Source organism: Felis catus, chromosome D3, assembly GCF_018350175.1.
Source record: "Felis catus isolate Fca126 chromosome D3, F.catus_Fca126_mat1.0, whole genome shotgun sequence".
NCBI classification, from domain to species: domain Eukaryota; kingdom Metazoa; phylum Chordata; class Mammalia; order Carnivora; family Felidae; genus Felis; species Felis catus.
The window spans coordinates 46,664,228-46,686,697 of NC_058379.1; the positions used below are offsets into that span (position 1 = coordinate 46,664,228).

At 41.4% G+C, this 22,470-nt stretch overlaps 1 protein-coding gene across 8 annotated transcripts in view; it reads right to left on the reverse strand.

Moving 5' to 3' along the window:
* Positions 1–384: 384 nt before the first annotated feature.
* OSBPL1A (oxysterol binding protein like 1A) overlaps positions 385–22,470 on the reverse strand; it is a 270,348-nt gene continuing 248,262 nt past the window's right edge. For all 8 annotated transcript variants that reach the window (XM_045041822.1, XM_003995075.5, XM_045041823.1 and 5 more), the window contains 10 exons: positions 22,223–22,357; positions 21,153–21,250; positions 20,015–20,197; positions 11,526–11,633; positions 10,543–10,632; positions 10,180–10,306; positions 7,439–7,555; positions 6,706–6,829; positions 5,072–5,162; positions 385–1,568 (listed from right to left, as the gene is read on the reverse strand). In XM_045041822.1, the coding sequence (XP_044897757.1) occupies positions 1,466–1,568; positions 5,072–5,162; positions 6,706–6,829; positions 7,439–7,555; positions 10,180–10,306; positions 10,543–10,632; positions 11,526–11,633; positions 20,015–20,197; positions 21,153–21,250; positions 22,223–22,357 (1,176 nt within the window). In that variant the 3' untranslated portion in view covers positions 385–1,465. The remainder of the gene's footprint in view (positions 1,569–5,071; positions 5,163–6,705; positions 6,830–7,438; positions 7,556–10,179; positions 10,307–10,542; positions 10,633–11,525; positions 11,634–20,014; positions 20,198–21,152; positions 21,251–22,222; positions 22,358–22,470) is intronic.

Genomic DNA, 22,470 nt, shown 5'->3' on the forward strand with positions numbered 1-22,470 from the left:
GTAATTCAGGACAACCGATTACAGAAGGCCATAAATCTTTGCAGACTTGCAGAGCCTTTTCCGACTCTGTATATACACCGTAGAAGAAAAAACTCCCACTCTATTAACATCTCCTCACACATTTCCTAGGTGGGCATTCCCACTTGGGAAGTCCATGTTTGGTGTGCACACCAGGGGAATACAGGGGGCACCTCAGTGTAATACTGTATTTACCCAGATAACACTCCCCAGTGCTGACTGGCTCCTGAGTCTGTGCTGGTTAGCTCTGTGGCCCCGCGGACGGCAGGACCAGGAGGGCTCTGTGCACGGGCACTCGATAATTTAGGATCCTACCAATTGCCAACATCAGTATATTTGAAAGTTTAAGAAACCACACTTTTGGGGAACATTCTAAAGCCTTTATTTAGCATCAGGTAGATTATTTCATTGTAACACTTGTTAACTTCAAGACAGCAATTAAAATAATTTACTGGCAGCTACCTAAAGCCCCTTGGAGCAAGATCTCAGTCCGGGGTTGGGTGGATAAATACCATTAGATTAATGTACCCCAATGAAAGGGGCAAAGCTACTGTATAGTAGGTCTCCATACAGATTTTAAGTACACGGGGGCCTTACGTACTCGCAATGCACAAGACCCCCTATTGTATAGTTTGGTACTTATAATACATGAGTGCAACTTCACGTCTCAGGTGGCCTTTGCCACAAAAGTTGAAGCATTTATAAAGGTTTGTCATTATGTAATGATGGTGATTAGAATCTATTTCTAGGGCATTTTTGTGAACTAGATTTTATACGAATTTTCAATTCAAACACCTTTTAATTCTAAGGACCATGATTACAGAAAATTGTAAAAGTAAATTCAGAGCACTAAAATACCTTTTCCAGTTTAATTTTTTAGAATTTTCAAATCAGGAACAAGTTTTTCTTTTTGGAAGTGCGAAGAGGTAAAATTGAGAGGATTAGTACGAAGAAAAGCCATCTTTTTAACGTAGTCTTTACACAATGACATAACCTTCTCTACATTTGAGCACATTAACATTGTATAGAAGAGTTCTAAACATTTCAAAGTCACATCTAAAACATTCAAGCATGACAGCATAAAAATATTGAAAATAACTTGATTTGGGACTACTATATAATTCCATAAAGCTAAAGTTACAGTTGGGTATAAACTTTCAGTAGATATGGCAACAGCAACCATAAAAAGCATTTTCTCCACACAGTTTCTCTTACCTCTCTAAAACAGTGTTCCAAAGAAGTAAGTTTGGATAGCAAAATTACCCATTTTTCCTGACTTTCCTCACCAATATCACCTCATGCCCTACTTTTGTTGAGTGAAATGCAAGTTATCTCAGAGCAGGTTTTTTCTTTTTTTAAAAGATGAGTAGAAACCAAGGAAAAAATTTAAAAACATAGGTTTAAGACTTATTTATAGATTAGCCAAACACCCTGACTTGTGTGCATTTTAATAAATGTCAGGCAAATTGAAGTAGTTTCTGTCCCAGTAGCTGCCCGAGTAAAGCCAGTCCTGTGCTCCATTGTAGGGATTAGGACCTTGATGGAACCACCTGTTTAAAAAAAAAAAAAGCACAAGATTGATGGGGGAAGCTGAAATCACAGGGTACCTGCCACTTCGCCCGGAGTTACGGATTTCCAAAGAGACTTTTAAAGAAGTCCTATTGTTTTTAGAGACCGCCTATATACTATAGAGAGTAGGAGTCCAAAAGATATGATGATACCACACAAAAGGTTCGTGAGTCTTTTCACAGCATTCAGCAAGAGTACTCAACAGAAGGAGGATCTTCTGTCTAGTAGGATAAGAACAATACTATTTGTCTAATTGTTCACTCTCTAGCCACATTATCTTCCACCAGGAGGCTTTTTTTTTTTTTTAAGGTTTAAGGAATTAGGACAAGGAAACAAACTTTTATGAACTTTGGCAACATACCAGAATAACAGGTAAGCTACTGGCTTCAGAGTTGATGCCCCGTAAACTCAAAGCAGAAGTGGAATGTCAGAGAAGTCTGATTTTAAAGACCATGATCTTTCCAATCTACTGTGCCACACCTAATCTGCTGAGACTAGTCCTCACCTTCCTAGGTCTCCATTTTCTCCAGGCTAATACGAATTCTTAGGTTGCATCTAGCGGTTAACATCCGTATCTGTCTTTTCTACTTCTGCACAGAGATGCCCTAATCATTTTCTTACCCTTAAAAAAACATCACATCACTGTTTCTGATAGCCCCAGCGTTCTTCAGGTACTTGCTATGCTCAAAAGGTTCACAAATTTGTGTCACATTAAAAAATTTTTTTTAACAAAATGAAGTTACACGTGTTGGGTAAGTCTCAAATGTCCCTATTATCCCTACAGTAGCACAAAATACTCTAAGAGAAAAGACTGCTTCAGATTAGGCAGATTCCTTGGAGGACCACAAAGTAAATGTGCATTAGACCACATTTTCTAGAATATTAATATCTAAATTCTCTATTCAGTTTTTGGGACTTTTTCCTACTTAGAAAATTTGAGTCTACTTTAAATGATCAAGATAGATCTGATTTGGTTAAGTTAAGCAGACTGGAAATATAATTTAAAAACCTGTTATTTGATCAAAGTCACAAAATTCTAACAGTATGAAGTATATAGTTACACACCTTTTGGTCTCAAAAGTCCAAGCAGTAAAAGCACTTTTGCAGTTAGGCTTAGCAAAGTCAAGCACTTCAGAAAAGCAGGAAAATGCAAATCAAGTAAAAAATAATTTAAAAACTAATCCAAGCCTCAGGCCACAGTGCCATGGGGTAAGCCCAGTTCTCTGAAGACCAGGACTGCAAGCTCCCCTTAGAGCCTGCCTGCTCTTGGACGGGGTCCGAACGCCACACTGGAGATGAGCACACCTCAGAGTCGACGGTCTGATGCATGGGATTAGAGTCTCCCCCTCAACCGCTAGCTCTAATTTTGAGCACTGGTGTCTGCAAACCTCCGCTCACACACAGAGACCACAAAGTCCAGTTAACTTGTCCTAAACTCACACATTTTAGGCACAGGTCACATGGGAAGAGGAAGGTAAGATTTCTGTGCTTTTAGTATTTTGGAGTCTGCAGGTCTGAATCAGGAACGTAGCATTCTATAAAATGTGAATTCTGCATGATGCTCAGATGATCAGGGAGACAGCCTCATCAATTTTTTTGGCCTCATCACCCGCCTCCCTCCTCTTAAAAATCCTCTCTCACCGGTCCCTCTACCTCCTCCCTGTACCACACTGATTTCCTCTAGGAAAATAGGTCAGGATTATAAGCAGGCCTTTTCAAAAGCAGGGGCCATAGTTGACAGCCAAAAATTTGGGAGCCTATCCTCCCTTCGATTGAAACCTGTATTAGCAGGAGGAATTTGAGACGGATTTTAATAAGTTTCCGGGTTTGATAAGTCTGAAGGCTAGTTAGCTCTAACCCAGCAGAGAATGTTCCTTTATAAACTGTCCTGCCCCATCCTACCCTAGTCAAACTGAACCACGCCTTTCCAACACACATCGTCAATCCTGAGAAGAGTCAAGTCCGTGAGTGTGCACTCTTCCCACCTCCACTAAAAAAGAGCTCAAAGCACATCTTCTTTGGACAAAGGGTCGGTAGGATCATTTTAAAGAGGTACATTCATATAAGTACTACTGATGCTAAGAGACAGTGTGGTAGAAAGGCGTCAAATTGTAGCCCACAAACGCGGCCCCTCGTTTTATTTTCAGGCGACTACAGAGCTATTTAAAGCTCATTACTTTCTGAATGCTACGACTTTGACAGTAAAAATTCTTAGTGGACTTTTCGCTTACATTGTACACCTGAAAACACGACCAGAAAAATAAAGGAGTTAATAATGAGAAATATAGTACAAAAGTGGGGTTTTCTGCAAAAAGAGACTAGAAATTATGATAAAATGAGTCAAGTCTTTTCAAAAGGGATCACAGGAAAGCAATGTAACTTTTCCTTAAGGATTAATGAAGGTGGAGGGTTCTAATCACAGGCCTGCGGCTCACTAGCGGTGTGCCGTGAGCAAGTCCCCTAAATGAAATACGCCAGCATTTGTTTTCCTCTGAACAACAAAGGGATTTCTGGGCCACTTTCCAAACTGTATTCCACGGAGTTTTAGGGAGCTGGGGAACGTACAGGGTGGGAGAAGGTGAGGGGTGGCCAAGGTCCTGCCCCTACTCCTCACCCGACCACCGCAGCTCTAGTTCCACACATTCTGTATTTGGAGATTCTTTATGCATTCATTGGCAAAAAAGCTTTTTATGCTAACCACGTCCAAAAACACTTAGACTGGATGAAATCTAAGGTCATTTCTAGTTCTAATAATTATCTATTTCTCAGATGCAAAAGGGCTACCAATGTCTACTGAAATGCTTGCAAAAGTACGCCCATATTGGCTCTGCAACTCATTTAATAACTTTGAGTTATGGGACAATGGTTTCTATCATGTGATACATACGTAGAAAATGTTTTTATTCTATTCCTGTTTCCAAGTGATTCTATTACTCAATACAGGGACTCTGAAAACTCCTCTTTAAAAAAAAAAGTTCAAAACTTAGAAATTTTATGGCCACTTTCTATTTCTGAATGGAATCCAAGGTTACTTTATACATATTGTATTTCTGGTACATGTCTAATCCCTTGTGTTTGGAAGAATAAAGGCACTGTCTAAATATCTTGGACACATGATAAACATATAAGCAAACGGCCCTGTACGTTTACTCACGTGTACTATAAGAAAATAGCTCCAAACCTACTTTCATGCCAAAATCTGTTAATTCCAGATTTTACCTTCCCTCTTACAATAATGAAAAGGGCAGGACGTGGCCAGACAAGGAAGGCAGACGGTTGGCTTAAACGACTCACCTCCAGTTAACTGTGTGGCAATATTGTAACCTTAATTTCCAGATAGTCCCTTTCCTGTGTCACACATGCAAGTCTTGCCGCTTTTCTCTCACACCTGGGAACACTGGCAGGGCTTGTGTCAGGCCTCGCTTAGCAGATCTGCATCTGAGTGCCCCGTCCCCCACAACAGCCTGGGGTGCCCCACACGCACCTCGTCTTCCAGTCCTCCTCCGACTTGGACCTGTTTTTGCGGGCTGCTCTTTGTTTTTCCTCAAGTCGTTTTTTTTCTTCACTAGCTTGATCTAAGGTATGAACATTAATGGAAAACCGTTATTCTCCAGGTAGAGCCTGCCGGGCACAGTACTAAGCACAGTGACGTTTTGGACAAGCACCATCTACATGTATTCGCACGATCTCTGTCTTATTAGAAAACAAACATTACGTTAAAATTTTCACACACACCCAAGGTAGTGAGAGGCAGAGGGGTCACTCAAGGCCCAGTCATCTCTTTCTATAGTCTAGTCCTGAACAGCTTCTTCACTTACCAAAAGAACCTGCTAATCTTGGGGCATCCAGGTGGCTCAGTCGGTTGAGTGTCCGACTTTGGCTCAGGCCATGATCTCACCATCTGTGAGTTCAAGCCCCACGTCAGGCTCTGTGCTGACAGGTCAGAGCCTGGAGCCTGCTTTGGATTCTGTGTCTCCCTCTCTCTGTCCTTCCCCCGCTCGCACTCTGTCTCTCTCTCAAATATAAATAAACATAAAAAAAAAAAAGAACCTGCTTATTCTTTTTAAAAACATTTTTTTTAACATTTATTTATTTTTGAGACAGAGAGAGAGAGAGAGAGCGAGCGAGCGAGCGAGCATGAACAGAGGAGGGTCAGAGAAAGAGGGAGGCACAGAATCTGAAACAGGCTCCAGGCTCTGAGCTGTCAGCACAGAGCCTGATGCGGGGCTCGAACCCACGGACCGTGAGATCATGACCTGAGCCGAAGTCGGATGCCCAACCGACTGAGCCACCCAGGCGCCCCAAGAACCTACTTATTCTTAAGGCCAAAATAATTATGTTCAAAAGCTTCAATGGAAAATTGGGTGGAAAAACTGAATCAATGTGAAATTTTCTTAATCCTTGGTGAGACCTCACAGAGCTTCAGATTCTATCATAAGAAATTCAAACAATTTTCAAAAATCCTGTCTCACTGATCATTCAAGGACAGCATTAGGGCATGTGGTTAGAACAGGGCTTCTGAACCCTAGTGTCCCCGACACATCATCACACTGCCAGGGTGCTTGTGGGGCGTCCTGTGAGCTGCAGGACCTCTGGCAGCATCCCCAGCTTCTAGCCACTAGATGCCAGCAGCAGTTCCCCAGACGTGACAAACTCTCCGGACACTGCCGCACGTCCTCCGGGGTGGGGGTGGGGAATGCTTCCCTTTTGAGAACCACTGATTTAGAACAGATTTAACATCAGGTAAAAATGTTGTAATTAACTGAGGCCACGCTCTTCTTTGAGGCTCACGAGGTATTATTTGGGTTCTTAAACATACAGTGAAATAATTAGAATATAGTTTAAAGTTGATAATGATGCTATTATTTTCTCAAATTCCCCTCTGACATTTAAGACATGCCTCTGGCCATATGTAGAATATTAAACCATCAGGGAGGATCAGAAATAATGAATCTAAGCTACTAAAGTCTACCTCAGATTTCCAAATTTTAAATGAAAGCTACTGAATTTATATTGAATTCAGACTAAAAATGCTCGTACCATCACAATGATGCTACTGATCACACGACCCCCTCCCCCACATCTATCTACACCATTTCACCACCAGACACTCGTTACCTATTTCTCCATTCTCCATGGCTCTGATGTCAGGCCGTAACCTGCAGTCTGTCTTAGGAATCACGCTCTCCATTTCCTTGTCTACTTCATTCAAAACCATTGCAAAGCTAGTAAAGTTATACATCTGAAAAGCAGCAAAAATGTTCAAATTAACATGCAGCAAGGCGTACTGCAACCCGAAAGCCCCTGAAGACAGAATGACTTGACAATGACTCCCTGAGTCTGCGGTAATGATGGCCCGCCTTCTTGACCACTTGTCTTCAGCATTTTCACTCAAGTCTGCCCCACCTGGGGTGTCTGTCCCAGAGAGATCCCCACGTCCCCATGCAGGCTGCACACGATGAATATCCTCCATCACCGTCAACTTGAACTATAAGCCACATTGATGTTCTTTTCACTTCATTAAAATCATAACTCGCTGGATCTGGGGGCTTACTACTGAAGTATTTGTACCACCCTGTATTTGACGAGAGCCAGTCTTACTCCTGACTTATCATTAAAGAAGCTCCCAAGAGTTCCACCCCGACATCTTCCCAGCCAGACCCCAGAAGGGACGGACGGCATGAACGCAGAGTCTCAGTTGACAAGGGAAACTGGCAGACAGAAGCCAGCAGAGGGACGGCTGAGGAGCACTGGGGCAACAGGCCGCACCCTTCTGTGGTCTGGCTGGGCTGGCCCTGCACGTGCCTGGAAGGCGTGCTCTCGGCACCGAACAGAAGCAGCCCCGTCTCACCTGGGCAGAGTTTGGAGGCCGTGGGGCTATTCGCCACAGGAGAACACTTCCAGGGATCACAAACACACTTTCAGAATCTGGCATTGGCATCTCGTCCGACTCCTCAGAAGTGCTCATCTAGAAGAGCCAACCGATGGACAAAATTAAAACGTTTTACAACAGTACACTTACAAATTGTAAAATAACCACGGTTTCCCGCACAGAGTGAGCGGTGCTGGGGGTGGGGGGGACAGGGGAGCCGGGACTCTCTCCAGCGGTGCAGGGAGTCCACAAACACTTGCTGACCAGGGGCTAGGAGGCCCTGAGCTTTGTGTGTGCTGTGCCAGCTAGTGTTATGTGCGCTAAGGTAGCACTACTCTCATCAGCACTCTTTACTATAGTGTCTTATTCTTCCTAAAGCTTTTTTAATTTTTTTTTTTTTTAAAGAAAAGTAACTTGCTGGAATATTTACTGGAGCATTATGAGAATAAGAAAAGGTTAAATTCTTGGGGCAGTTAACTAAAATGGATCAAAGACACAAAACCAGTAGGGATCCTAAAAGCATTCAATAAAAAGAGAATTTAAACAGATGTTAGGCTAATGAGGAAACGAACGATTCCTCTGGCTATCCCGCATGGGCAGACCGTGCCAGAAGCTCTCGAGGTGCTGATCCTTCCATAATAAACCTATAAGGACACAGGAGCTCCGCAGCCCTGTAGGTACACGGACTTCACGCCTTTGGAAGGTTAGGTAATACCCTCAGTGTCACACAGTCACCGAGATACTTCAGCGAACATACGGCTTACAAAACAGCAGCAGGGAGGCGACAGCACCGATGACGACAAACTTGCCCTGGCACCTGAATGTGCTCAGGTACATGGGCCTGCAGCAGCTCCGTGCACACAGGAAGGGGAAGTGGACAAGGCACGAGTGGGTGAGAGTAATCTCTCTCTCCAAGGGCACTGATCTACAAAGACTGGCAGGATTCACGGGACATGAGGGACATCTTCTGGGATGCTGCCAATGTCCGTGGTCCTCTGCCCCAACTCCGTAAAGGAGGGCGGATGCCACGTACGTTGGCAAGTGCGTGTCTTTGCTAAGTGGCCTCGTACTGGCCTGAGTGGCCGCCAGGGCTCCCAGTGTCCTGGAGCATTTCCTTCTCTGGCCCCCTCGGTCCTGTAACAGCTGCGGAGAAGCGTCAGCACATCTCCCAGAAGGAAGGAAAGGCAGGCGGGACGGACGTGGGGTGTGAGGAGGAGAGCAGAACAGTGCCCGGAGATGCAGGGAGATAGAAAGAGGAGAGTCAAAGCCACAGCAGAGCGGCATGCCGGGACATTTTAATAAAACTCCTTCTGCCTCAGGACCATGGTTAACTTAATTACAAAGAAACTCACTAAAAACTACACCTATTTTTGAGGAGGATTGGGGCTTCTTAACTTTCACAAGCACGAGGTTCCCGCGAGGGGAGCCAGGGAGCCTGCCTGCTTGCTGGTGCTCGGCCCCTGGCATGCCCATGTGCTCTGAGCAGAGGGCCCTTGGTATTTAGTGGTCTTGACTATGAGCAGGTATTACTCCGAGCCCTTTCCAGCAGTCGTCAACTCACCTGACAAAGCAGGTACCAGTAGTATCCCCGTTTCACAAATGAAGGCCAGGGAGAAGGCACGAAACCTGACTCTACCCACTCCTCGGTGCTGGGGAGGGTTTCTACCCAGAGCTTGTGCTCTTAACTACCCCGCCGGCTCCCGGAAAGCAACCAGTCCTCAAATATCTCCTGTCGGAACACGTGCACTCTTTCTTTAGCCCTCTGCTCCTCTGCCTGAAGGAAAGGAACAGGAGTGCGCCGAACACGAGAGCCTCCTTGGGCCCCGGGACAAGCAGCTGTGTGCCCTCCATGTGGGAAATGAACAGTCTCATGAGGAAGAAAGGTGAGTGGGGAATGACTCCCTTAACTGCACTGGTCTTAACTTCAGTGGTTTAGACGAGAGAGAGAGAGAGCACTGGTCTTAACTTCAGTGGTTTAGACGAGAGAGAGAGAGAGAGAGAGAGAGAGAGAGAGAGAGAGAGAGAGAGAGAGAGAGAGAAAGCGCGCACACGCAAGAGCAACAAAGCTGCTAACAGGCAGGAAAACGTAGGAAATAATTTTGGAGGAAATTTTAAACATTCAAGTGACCTCAACTTCCTTTTTAGAAAAAATTTTTATGTTTATTTTTTGAGAGAGTGAGAGAGCAAGCGCACTCAAGCAACGGAGGGGCAAGGAGCCGTGCAACCAGCACAGAGCCCAACGCGGGGCTCGAACACACAGACTGTGAGCTCACGACCTGAGCCGAAACCAAGGGTCGACGCTTGACCGACTGAGCCACCCAGGAGCCCCTGATCTCAACTTCTAACGCACATAAACAGAAAGAAGGAAAGGAACATCCGTCCCAAGATGAACTCCCACTTTCCAAAGCTATGTGAATTCGAGTAATCAACGCCTCACGCATAACCTCACATAGCCACAAGAGTAGCACGCGGCCGTACTCAATGAAGCTTATGCTGCACAGTTGCTACTGGGGCAGGTTATCTGTTCATTCAAAAGATTCAAGGATGTCTGTCAACTCTACCTCAATTAAACAAAGAAGATCCGAGGAGAAAAATTACACGCGTTAGCAACCAGAAAAAAAAAGAGCACACTGTGACCCAATAACGGGCCGCCTCCAGAACGATTAGTACAAATTCAAAAGCCCAGGGATTCCTCCGGTACCACCTTACAGCATGTTCACCTGTTTGCTGTTTTTCTTCTCTTCAGTATTTTTCTTGTCGTTTTTTTTGTAAGCATCAAAAGTGGCAGGGTCTACACTGTACAAACACTCGGTCCACTTCCCATAGAGGGCACAGAGCCTCTTCTTGCTGTCGAGAGACATTCATATTCAGCCAACAATTAAAGCCGTGTTTTGCTGTAACTGAATCTTATCATGAAAATGATTATGAATCAGATTCTTTAAAGAAACAGACCTTTCCTTGTAGAAGAAAAAATTTTCAACTCACTGAAATGTTTGTTTCCTAGGTTATGGCAGATTTTAATACTGACATTTTATTTAGCAAATGACACCTATACTACCCAACACCTAAAATGGACACTTTACCTTTTATCTTGAATGTAGCCTTCGACTTTATGTAATTCCTTACCAAAAAGGCCGCATGGCTTAAAATTCAACACACATTTGTCCCCAGTCCTGTGAAGAAGATATTAAGCTCAGATGACCATTTACCACAGAAGCAGCAGTAGAGAATAATGAGGAAGGTGACCTTTCTAAAGCAGTTGCTGTTTACTGATTTTCTAACACATGTCAGGCTCCACACAGTGGTTGTTACGACTAATCCTCAATTAGTACTGGACCCACCATTAAGAAAGGTGAGCAGGGTTCATAAAGAACAAGAGACGTGCTGCTACGGAGTCAATGTCTGTGTCTCCCCAAATTCACATGTCAAAGCCCTAACTCCCAAAGTGACGGTCTCTGGAGGTAATTCAGTCATGAGGGTGGAGTCCTCACGAATGAAATTAGTGCCCTTTTAAAAGACACGAGACATGAGCTGTGTCCACTATGTCAGGATACGAGGAGATGGCCCCTGCGAACCAGGGAGAAAGCCTGCACCAGACATCAAAGCTGTCAGCATCCTGATCTTGGACTTCTTAGCCTCCAGAACTGTGAGAAATAAATTTCTACTGTTTAAGCCAGCTGGTTTGCGTGGCAGTCTGTTAGAGCAGCCTGAGCTGAGTAAGATACTTGCCTAAGGTCACAAAGTAGGCTTTGAACCCAGCTCTTTTTAACTTTCCTGTTCCCCCCACGCCGCCACCTCTGCAAATAATACAAACTAAGCACTATAAGCAAAATGAACTGAGGATGAAATTACAATTTCATCTGTAAAAGCTCAGAGTTCGCCCAGTCGTCCCTGGTCAGAAACTTGCATTCATTAAATGGATGGGCTTCTATTTACCCAAGGGTCGAACTGCCTGGTTCTTAAATTATCATCAGGCTCTACTAGAGCTTTTGAAAAAAACAAAGACCCCCACCGGAACGGGGTGATGACAGTTGAAGGGATACATAAGCCCCCTAAAGCGTCTTACTTGTGGTTTGTGATTTCCACATTGCCGTACTGCTCAATCCAGAGTTTACCCACGATGATGTTATGTACGCAGCAGGTAGGATTTGTCCATGTGTATGCTTCACTATGTCTAAAAAACAAAAAACCCAAAGCCCAGAAAAATAAATGAGAAGTGTTACTTTGTTTAAAAAGTCTCAAAAGTATGACTCAGGATAACAAATCAGACAGCCAGAGATAACTAAGCTCTAAGACTTTGAAACCTCTATTGATGTAAACTCACAATAAAATGGGTTATTGTCTAACTACTCTTGTTTCTTAAAAGGATATAGAAGCTTAAGAAAAAAACCTAAACTTTCACTGAACTCCAAATAAACTATGTATATACCAGTGTATCTTGTTTTATTGTACTTGGCAGATACTGCGGCTTTTTTTTTGTTTTTTCTTCTTCAAATTGAAGGTTTGTGGCACCGGGCATTGAGTAAGTCTATTGGCATAATTTTTACAATAGCATTTGCTCACTTCATGTCTCTGGGTCACATTTTGGCAATTCTTATGGTATTTCAAAGTTTTTCATTTATTGCTATATATGTTATGGTGATCTGTGATTATGACTCACTGAAAGCTCAAACAGCTAGCATTTTTAGCAGTAAGATATTAAGATGTATTTGGATTTTTTTTTTTTTTTTAGATATAATGCTACTGTGCACTTAATAAGACTATAATATAGACCTCACATAAGTTCCAAATGCACTGGGAAACCAGAAAATACATCCAACTTGCTTTACTGCAGTAGTCTGGAATCAGGCCTTCAATACCTCCTATGTATGCCTGTCCTCATCTTAGGCATTCAAAAGTTTGGTGAGAACATTAAAAAAAAAAAAAAATTGGAGTTGGAAAATAAAAATGAAGGTCTATTTACGACTAACCAGAAGAGGACCTTCCAGCTCACCAAAGAGAAAAACTTATGTCAATAAGCACCAATTTTACACATCCTTTCCTTTTGAAAACATTTGTTTCATGTCTTCATACATTTGTGTTTTTTACATGTATTTTTCATTTACAAACAGCAAAATTCACTTTTGCTGGCATATTATTCTAGGAGCTTTAATGCATGGATAGACCTTTGTAACCACCACAATCGGAACATAGATCAGTCACAGCCTCCCAAATTCATTCATGCCCTGGTACAGTCAAGGTCTCCCCTCTACCTAATTCCTGAATCGCTAATTCATCCCTCATCCTTATACAGTGCATCTGTTCTCCACTGTCCCCAAATGCCATATACAGGACATGATATATTATGCAACTTCTTGGGATTCATTTGTTATGATGCATTTGAAATCCCATGTATCAATAATCTGTTATTTCTGAGTAGTATTCCACTGTATGGATGTGCCACATTCAACCATTCACTCACTGAAAGACTTTGGGTTGCTTTTAGTTTTGAGCAATTATTATTGTTATTTTTTAAATTTATTTTAAAAAGTTTAATTCCAGTGTGGTTAACATGCAGTGTTATGTTAGTTTCAGGTGTACAGTATAGTGATTCAACACTTCCATATATTCCTCAGTGCTCATCATAAGTGTACTCTTAATCCCCTTCCCCTGTTTCCCCCATGCTCCCACCCCCCACCCCTCTGGTAACCATCAGTTTGTACTCTATGGTTAAGAGTCTGATTGTTTGGTTTCTTTTCTTCCTTTGTTTTTTAAATTCCATATATGAGTGAAATAATATGGTAGCTGTCTTCCTCTGACTGGCTTATTTTGCTTAGTATTATACTCTCCAGATGCATCCACGTCGCTGCAATGGGCAAAATTTCATTCTTTTTTTATGGCTGCATAACATTAATTTGGACACATCTCTTCATCTATTCGTCTGATGGACACTTGAGCTGCTTCCATAATCTGGCTATTGTGCAGAATGCTACAATAAACACGGGGTACATATACCCCTTTCAATTCGTGTGTTTGTATTCTGGTAAATATCCAGTGGTGCAATTACTGGATGGTATGGTAGTTGTATTTTTAATTTTTTGAGGAACGTCCAGTTTTTCATGGTTATTAATACTGTTGTTATAAACATTTGTGCGCAGGTTTTTGTGACAACATAAATTTTCATCCCCTAGATAAATACATAGGAGGGGACTGCTGAGTTGCACGGTAAACCTATCGTTAACTTTTTTAAAATTTTTTTTCAACGTTTTTTATTTATTTTTGGGACAGAGAGAGACAGAGCATGAACGGGGGAGGGGCAGAGAGAGAGGGAGACACAGCATCGGAAACAGGCTCCAGGCTCCGAGCCATCAGCCCAGAGCCTGACGCGGGGCTCAAACTCACGGACCGTGAGATCGTGACCTGGCTGAAGTCGGGCGCTTAGCCGACTGCGCCACCCAGGCGCCCCTCGTTAACTTTATAAGAAACTGCCACACTGCTCTCCAGGGTGACTACCGCTTTATATTCCCACCAACAATACTTCGTTATACTAAATCCTTGTTAGGAGCTGGTATTATCTGTTTAAAAAATTTTTATTTTAGCCATTCTAATAGATGTATAGTGGTATCTCGCTGTGATTATAACTTTGCATTTCTCTAATGACTAAGGCAATTGAGATCTTCTCATGTGTTTGCCACTTATGTATATCTTTTGGTGAGGTATCTCTGTTCATGTTGTTTGCCCAATTTCTTACGGAGTTGCTCTATTGTCTTAGTGCTGCATTTTGAGAATTCTTTATATATCCTGGATACAGGTCCTTTGTTGGATATATAATTTGCAAATGTTTACCCATCTACAGCTTCTCCATTTTCTGAAGTGTGTCTTTCACAAAGCAAAAATTTTTCATTTTGATAAAAATCTAATTTATCAATTTTGCCTTTTCTAGATTGTGCTTTGGTATGTATCTGTAAGAGGTCAGTGCCTAATCCAAAGCCATAAAGATTTTCTGTTTTCTTCCAAAAGCTTTACAGTTGTACATTTTAATCTATGATTTTGAGTTCATTTTTGGATAAGGTGGGAGATAGGAATTGAGATTCATTTTTTTTTTAATGTTTATTTTTGACAGAGAGAGAGAGAGAGAGAGAGAGAGAGAGAGCGAGCACGCGCACGCGTGCGCGCGCATGAGTGGGGGAGGGGCAGAGAGAGGGAAACACAGAATCTGAAGCAGGCTCCAAGCTCTGAGCTGTCAGCACAGAGCTGGACGTGGGGCTCGAACTCACAGACCGTGAGATCATGACCTGAGCTGAAGTCGGACGCTCAACTGACTGAGCCACCCAGGTGCCCCGAGATTCATTTTTTAAATACGCATGTCAAATTGTTTCTACACTATTTGTAGAAAGGACTACCCTTCACTGAACTGTGTTTGCACCTTTGTTACAAATCAACTGACCATACTTCTATAAGTCAATTTCTCAACTGACCTGTTCCAATGATGTACATCTCTACCCTCTTGCCAATACCACGGTTTCTTGATCTCTTGATTTTTAGAGTTAAGGCTTAAAATTGGGAAATGGGAGGCCATCGATTGTTCTTCCTTTTCAAAATTGTTTTGACTATTCTTTTTTTATTTGCCTTTCCATACAAATTTTGGTCAACTTCTCTATACCAAAAAAAATCATCCTGGGACTTATTATTTGGATTGTTAATATTGTTAATTGGTCAATTAGGGGAGAATGGACATCTTAACTATATCAAGGCTTCCAAATATATTGAAACAGTCTGTCTTCCGTTACCCAAATATCCTTTGTTTTCATCAATACTGTGTAGTGTTCATACAGACCCTGGACATACGTTATCAGCTTCATTCCATTTAGCCTATCTCAGTTTTTGTATTTGTCACTATAACTTTCAGTATTAAAATTTCCAGACATCTATTTCTTTGCTAAAATGTCTTCCTATTCATTTTTAGCATGTTCATGTTTATCTCATGGGGCACAGTTATGAAAGCTGCTCTAAAGTATTTGATACGAATTTCAATACCTGACTCATCTTGGGGCTAGAGCCTATTGTTTGTCTTTTCCATCATGAGTTACTGAGATTTTCCTGTTTCCTTGTAGGTCGAATGATTTTGGAATTGTATTCTAGACATTTTAATAATAGGCGATTCTGGGCACCCTTAAAATGTTCCGGAGAATACTGATTTTTGTTTGTACTGTTAACATAATTTCAGGTCACAAGTCCCAACCCAGTTTCTGTTGCCTTTGATTGTGGTGTCAGTTTAATTTTGTAGCCTTTGTAGTGCTATTCAGATCTATTATTTCCCCTCAATAGCCAGTTGGGGACCTGGGCACTGATCCACACAGCAGTTCAGATCTAAAGGCCTTTGGTGTGCCACTTAGGGTCATTGCAATGCGTAAGTGTTAAGGATGAGCCTGGAACTCATACACTGCTTAATGGGATCCCATTCTTGATCTCCCTCCTCCCTCCATACTTGTAGATACCAGAGGAGTCTTTCCTCTGGCCTTTGCCTAGCAAGCTGGGGTTTTAAAGCGTTCCTGCTCTGTCTTGCATTTCCCACAAGTGAGTCTTCCTCTGGGGCAAAGAGAAAAGAAAGAGAAAAAGTAACAGGGATTCTCCTCGCTCTGTTTGGCCTTTATCCAGTTCCTCTGGCCAAGGAGGACCTTTCCCGAGATTTAGGTACTTCTGTGGCTGCTGCTGCCACTCCAGGAATGTAGCTGTGGGGCCTGGAGCTTGCTCTGGGGCAAGGCTGGGAGAGAAAACTAAAAAGGATTTTCCCTCCTTTCTACATCCTGCAAAGGCCTCTTTCTAGCTGTTCTAACCAGAAACAGATGGCTTCTTCTGAAACTGTTTCTGTCTGCCTCCACTGTCTGGTTCTAAGGTCTGAGCTGCTCTGACTGTAAGCCAGGCGACAGTGGTTGGGTAGAGTGAATAAAACCAGGAACCTGCCTATTGGTCTTCAGGTTCTTATTTCTCTCCCCAGTCTGTGGTTCTTTACTCTTCAGAGTCCTCAGATAGTTGCTTTATGTCTTCTGACCAGTTAAAATCAGTAGAAAAGATAGACTACAGGGTGCTCATTCCATTTTAACTAAAAGAAGAACCACCGGGGCGCCTGGGTGGCGCAGTCGGTTAAGTGTCCGACTTCAGCCAGGTCACGATCTCGCGGTCCATGAGTTCGAGCCCCGCGTCAGGCTCTGGGCTGATGGCTCAGAGCCTGGAGCCTGTTTCCGATTCTGTGTCTCCCTCTCTCTCTGCCCCTCCCCCGTTCATGCTCTGTCTCTCTCTGTCCCAAAAATAAATAAAAAAAAGTTGAAAAAAAAATTTATAAAAGAAGAACCACCTTTGAATTTAAATCTAACTTTTTTCTTTTAAAAATTTATTCAATTTATTTAAGTGAAAAACAAAAATAGTTCACCCATTTCTTTCATCTCCTACTTTGTACCATTGGTAGCCACCAATTTGCTTTCTGTATGTATGAGCTTGTTTTTTTTTTAACGTTTATTTATTATTTTTGAGAGAGAGAGAGATGGAGGGAGGGAGGGAGGGAGAGGGAGAATGCAAGCATTTTCTGGGGAGAGGCAGAGAGAATCCCAAGCAGACTCTGTGAAGTCAGCACAGAGTGTGACTCAGGGCTTGATCTCACATGCTGTGAGATCATGACCCGAGCCAAAATCAAGAGTCAGACACTCAACTGACTGAGCTACCCAGGTACCCCAGAGCTTTTTTTTTGTTGTTGTTATTGTCAATGTTTATTTATTTACTTATTTCCACATGTAACAGAGCTCATATAGTATTTGTCTTTGACTTATTTCACTTAGCATAATGCCCTCAAAGTCCATCCATGTTGTGCAAATGGCAAGATTTCATTTATTTTTATAGCTGATACTCCATTGTGTTGTATATGGTGTATATACACACATATACACCCCACATTTTATTAATCCATGGATGGACACTTCCATATAGGCACTTCATTTTCTTCGGTAAATATCCAGAAGTAGAATTGCTGGATAATGTGGTAGTTCTGTGTTTTTTTTTTTTTTTTTTAATTTTTTTTTTCAACGTTTATTTATTTTTGGGACAGAGAGAGACAGAGCATGAACGGGGGAGGGGCAGAGAGAGAGGGAGACACAGAATCAGAAACAGGCTCCAGGCTCTGAGCCATCAGCCCAGAGCCTGACGCGGGGCTCGAACTCATGGACTGTGAGATGGTGACCCGGCTGAAGTCAGACACTTAACCGACTGCGCCACCCAGGCGCCCCTGTAGTTCTGTTTTTAATTTGAGGAATCTCCATACTATTTTCCAGAATGGCTGTACAAGTTTGTATTCACACCAACAGTGTACAAGAGTTCCCCTTTCCCCACATCTTCACCAACACTTGTTATTTTTAGTCTTTTTGACACTAGTCATTCTAATAGGTGTGGAACAGTATCTCACTATGGTTTTGATTTGCATTTCCCTAATGATTAGTGGTGCAGAGCATTTTTTCATGTACCTGTTGGCCAACTCTGTGTGTTCTTTGGAAAAATATCTACTCAGGTCCGCTCTGCCCATTTTTAAATCAAATTGTTTGTTTTGCCATTGAGTTGTAGGAGTTCTTTATATATTTTGGATGTTAACCCCTTATCAGATATATATGATTTGCTAATACTTTCTTCCATTCTGTAGGTTGCTTTTTCATTTTGTTGATGGTTTCCTTTGCTGTGCAGAAGTTTTTTGTTTGATGTAGTCCCACTTTTTTTTTTTTTTTTTGCTTTTTCTTTTGATGTTAGATTGAAAAAGTCTTCAGCAAGACCGATGTCAAGGACCTCATCACTTATGTTTTCTTCTAGGGAGTTTATAGACTTATATTCAAGTCTTTGATCCATTTTGAGTTAACTTGTGTAAGAAACTGTCCAGTTTCATTCTTCCGCATGTGGCTGTCCAGCTTTCCCAACATCATTTACTGAAGACACTGTCCTTTCCTCATTGTATATTCTTGCTTCCTTTTTTCATAAACTGGCCATATATATAGGCATAGATTTATTTCTGGGCTGTTCTGTTCCATCCGTCTTATCTTTATGTTTTTATGCCAATACTACACTGTTTTAATTACCATAGCTTTGTAAAATAGTTTGAAATCAAGAAGTGTGATGCCTCCAGCTTTGTTCTTCTTTCTCAAGACTGCTTTGGCTCTTCTGGATCTTGTATGGTTCCATACCAATTCTAAAACTATTTGTTCTAGGGGCGTCTGGGTGGCTCAGTTGGTTGAGAGTCCAACTTCAGCTCAGGTCATGATATCACGGTTTGTGGGTTCAAGCCCTGCATTGGGCTCTGTGCTGACAGCCTGGTGTCTAGAGCCTGCTTCAGATTCTGCATCTCCCTCTCTCTCTCTCTGCCCCTCCCCAGCTTGTGATCTCTTTCTCTCAAAAATAAATAAATATACACTTAGAAAAATTGTTCTGTTTCTGTGAAAAATGTCACTGGAATTTTGATAGGATTTACATGGAATCTGTGGATTGCTTTGGGTAGTATGGATATATTAACAGTATTAATTCTTATAATATGTGAGCACGGAATTAAGAAAATAATCCCATTTATAACTAAATCAAAAAGAATAAAAGACCTAGGAATAAATTTAGCCAAGAAGTGAAAGACCTGTACATTGAAAACTACAAAGCATTAATGAAAGAAATGGGAAGACACAAATAAATGGAAAGATATTCCATGCTAATCTTTTTTTTTTCTATTGCAAAAGAAGAGAACTTTCAAATTTACCTAATGTCTAAGATGGGCCACACAATTATTATTTCCATATTTCTCAAAGTGAATTTTTTTTTTGAACACTGATTTTTTTTTTTTTTTTAATTTGAATTCAAGTTAGTTAACATACACTGTAGTGCTGGTTTCAGGAGTAGAACACAGTGATGCATCTCTTACACATGACACCCAGTGCTCATCCCAACAGGTGCCCTCCTTTATGCCTGTCACCCATTTAACCCATCCCCCCACCCACCTCCCCTTCAGTAACCCTCAGTTTGTTCTCTGTATTTAAGAGTCTCTTATGGTTTGCCTCCCTCTGTGTTTTTATTGTATTTTTCCTTCCTTTCCCCTGTTTATCTGTTTTGTTTCTTAAATTCCACATAGATTGAAATCATATGACACCTTTGACTTATGTCGCTTAGCATAATACAGTCTAGTTCCATCCACGTTGTTGCAAATGGCAACAACGCTGAGTAGTATTCCGTTGTATATATATTCCACATTTTCTTTTTCTATTCATTTTGAAAGATGGATAAAGAAAACATCACCATGATGTACAGAAAGCATCTTCCTTAAGAACTACCATGGAATAATTGATTCCATTCTATCTTAAAATAGATCCAAACATTAACTTTTTATATATACCTATATTGAAAAACAACGGCTATTGCCCTGTTTCTCAATTCTTTTACAGAAAGTGGATAATTTACACTGTTTATAAGCTGTTTCTTTTTCTCCAACTTTAGAACAACACTGTCAGGTCTGTGGGTAAGTGTAGACAGACATGAAAAGAGTTTAATGGCTTGATTCCAACTCACTCAAGGAGCTCCAAAGTGATGGTTCCTTTGGGTTCTGCTTCTACACTCTTGCCCCAGAACTTCAGTTTGGGATAGATGGAGCCATGAAAGATGAAATCGTTGTTTAATCCTTCAGCATGAAATGCACTAATGGGTGGGTGATGGCTGACCTGCTCCGAGATGAGTCTGAAACCAAGGTCATCTCTTGAGATTTAAAAAGAAAAAAAAAAGCAACACTGTAATTAACTCTTATCATGTAATGTGTACATCACTGTCGTTTCAGTCAAAACGCAACGTAAAAGTATTAAAGCAGCAGATTCTAGCTACTTGAAAATATTAAAGAACACACACATGAATTTGGGTGACCTGCATGAATTGCCAATATAAGCCATGTACATTTAAACTTCTTCCACTGATACTAGGATAGAGGAATCTAATGTGTTCCCACCCTTCCAAACATTTAGAAAATAAATGCTATTGGGGTGCCTGGGTGGCTCAGTTAGTTGAGCGTCCAATTTCAGCTCGGGGCATGATCATGTGGTTTGTGGATTCGAGCCCCACGTCGGGCTCTGTGCTGACAGCTCAGAGCCTGGTGCCCACTTCAGATCTGTGTCTCCCTCTCTCTCCGCCCCTCCCCCGGCTCAATCCTCTCTCTCAAAAACCAATGAACATTAAAAAGAAATTAAATTAAAAAAAATAATAAATGGTATCCAAACTTGTACAAAAAGGGAAGATTCAGAAAAACTAAAGCCAAATGAATTCCTTAATTGTGGATCAAGAAACAGGCAAACAGAAGTGCATCTACAGATGTGTCATTGCCTTTATGCCAACAGTACACATTTATGTTACTATATTTGATATGGGTATTAAAAAAATTCCAATCACATGATCTATGTAAGGAGAAAAGAATAATCCCACATGATCAGTAATATTGAAATCGCTTAATTACTTTTTATAATGGTGCATTTTATGCATGTTTCCACATTTCTGACAGAGTTTCTAAAAGAGAAACAAACATCAAAATTGTTAACTTGCTCCAGGAATGCAAATGTTGGTAATGTTAAAAAAATATATATGTTTTTTTCCTCTTCACCTAAAAAGCTACATGTATCACGCATAGTCAACTACCCATCTCAAAGAGCGAAGGAAAGATCTTTACCGAACTAATTCGTAAGTCTCTCCCAGAAGCGGGTTGAAAGGCTTTCCAGTGCGTTCCCACTGAGAAGCAACAGCAGATACAGCAAATGCAGCTACACACTGTGGAACACAGCATTAGAGGTTAAAGATAGCCTCACTTGCTCCCCATTCTTTAAGGAACTGAAATCTTGAAGATAACAATTACAAAATTATTTTGAGGCGTTTAATTACTTTGGATTTTTAATATATCTCTAGCAACTTAATATGCAAGTGTGTGTATTCAAAATGAAAAATACTGAGTCTCCTGCTATAGTCATTCTGAGCTATGGTTTTTCTAACACCCTGAGTGCTACAAATTCACTCAAGAACTTTTAAAAAACTCTCAAACCCCAAATTACTTTTAATTCCCTTAAAATTTCTAAAAGTACAATTTGAGGATAGGGAAAAAGAGATAAAACTAAACAAATTGGTATTAAGTCCCAGGAGGTTGGGAAAAGCTGATTTATATAAATGAAAGAACAGAAAGATTCCGTTCAGAATGCTATTGCTTTGTCTGGAGGACAATGTGTCTATTCTGCTCTGCCTGTAACTAATCCATCTGTACACATCATGTAAGCATCTTCTATCCAAAACAAAATTACAAAGTGCAATTCCTTGTTATCTTTTGTTTTCATCTAGAATAGCAAGTTAATTACACACATAAGCATAAATATACATATTTGTGTATGTATGTGTGTGTTCACTCCTTCTCGGAAATACTCTAAGAAAGTGTGAAAGAAGAAAAGTTGAGCTGTTTCTCCCAACACATTACTTTCTAAAATGAAGACTCAGAAACAGCTCACCAACATCCGATTTGCTTATGGACCACCTTCCGCTTCTCTTCCAATTGTCACTCGTCTTCCCACTGTGGTGGCACTCTGGCCAGAGGACGGCAGGGGAAGGAACACAGAGGACACTCCAAATATTCTAAGTTTTAATAACATTTCCCAATCTCACGCTGGATTGAACATGAATTTTGTGTATGTTTTGGGGGTGGAGGTGGCAGAGAAGTCTCTGAGATTTAAACCCTTTCAGTGCTTGTTTGACACGTACCTGCATCCTTTCCACAGAATCAGAAAATGAACTGGCCTTGTGGATGAGGTATGTATGTTCCATATATTCAGTGAGTCGTTGTAGGAAGCTCAAAGGCTCATTAAATATAACTGGCATGGTGATCTTGGATAGTTCCTATTTAACAAGAAAATGGAAATGGTGATGTCAATACACATGACAATATATATGACAAACTTACCTGCTGGTATCTTTACCTCACATGTCTCCTGGGAAGGAAGTAACGGAAA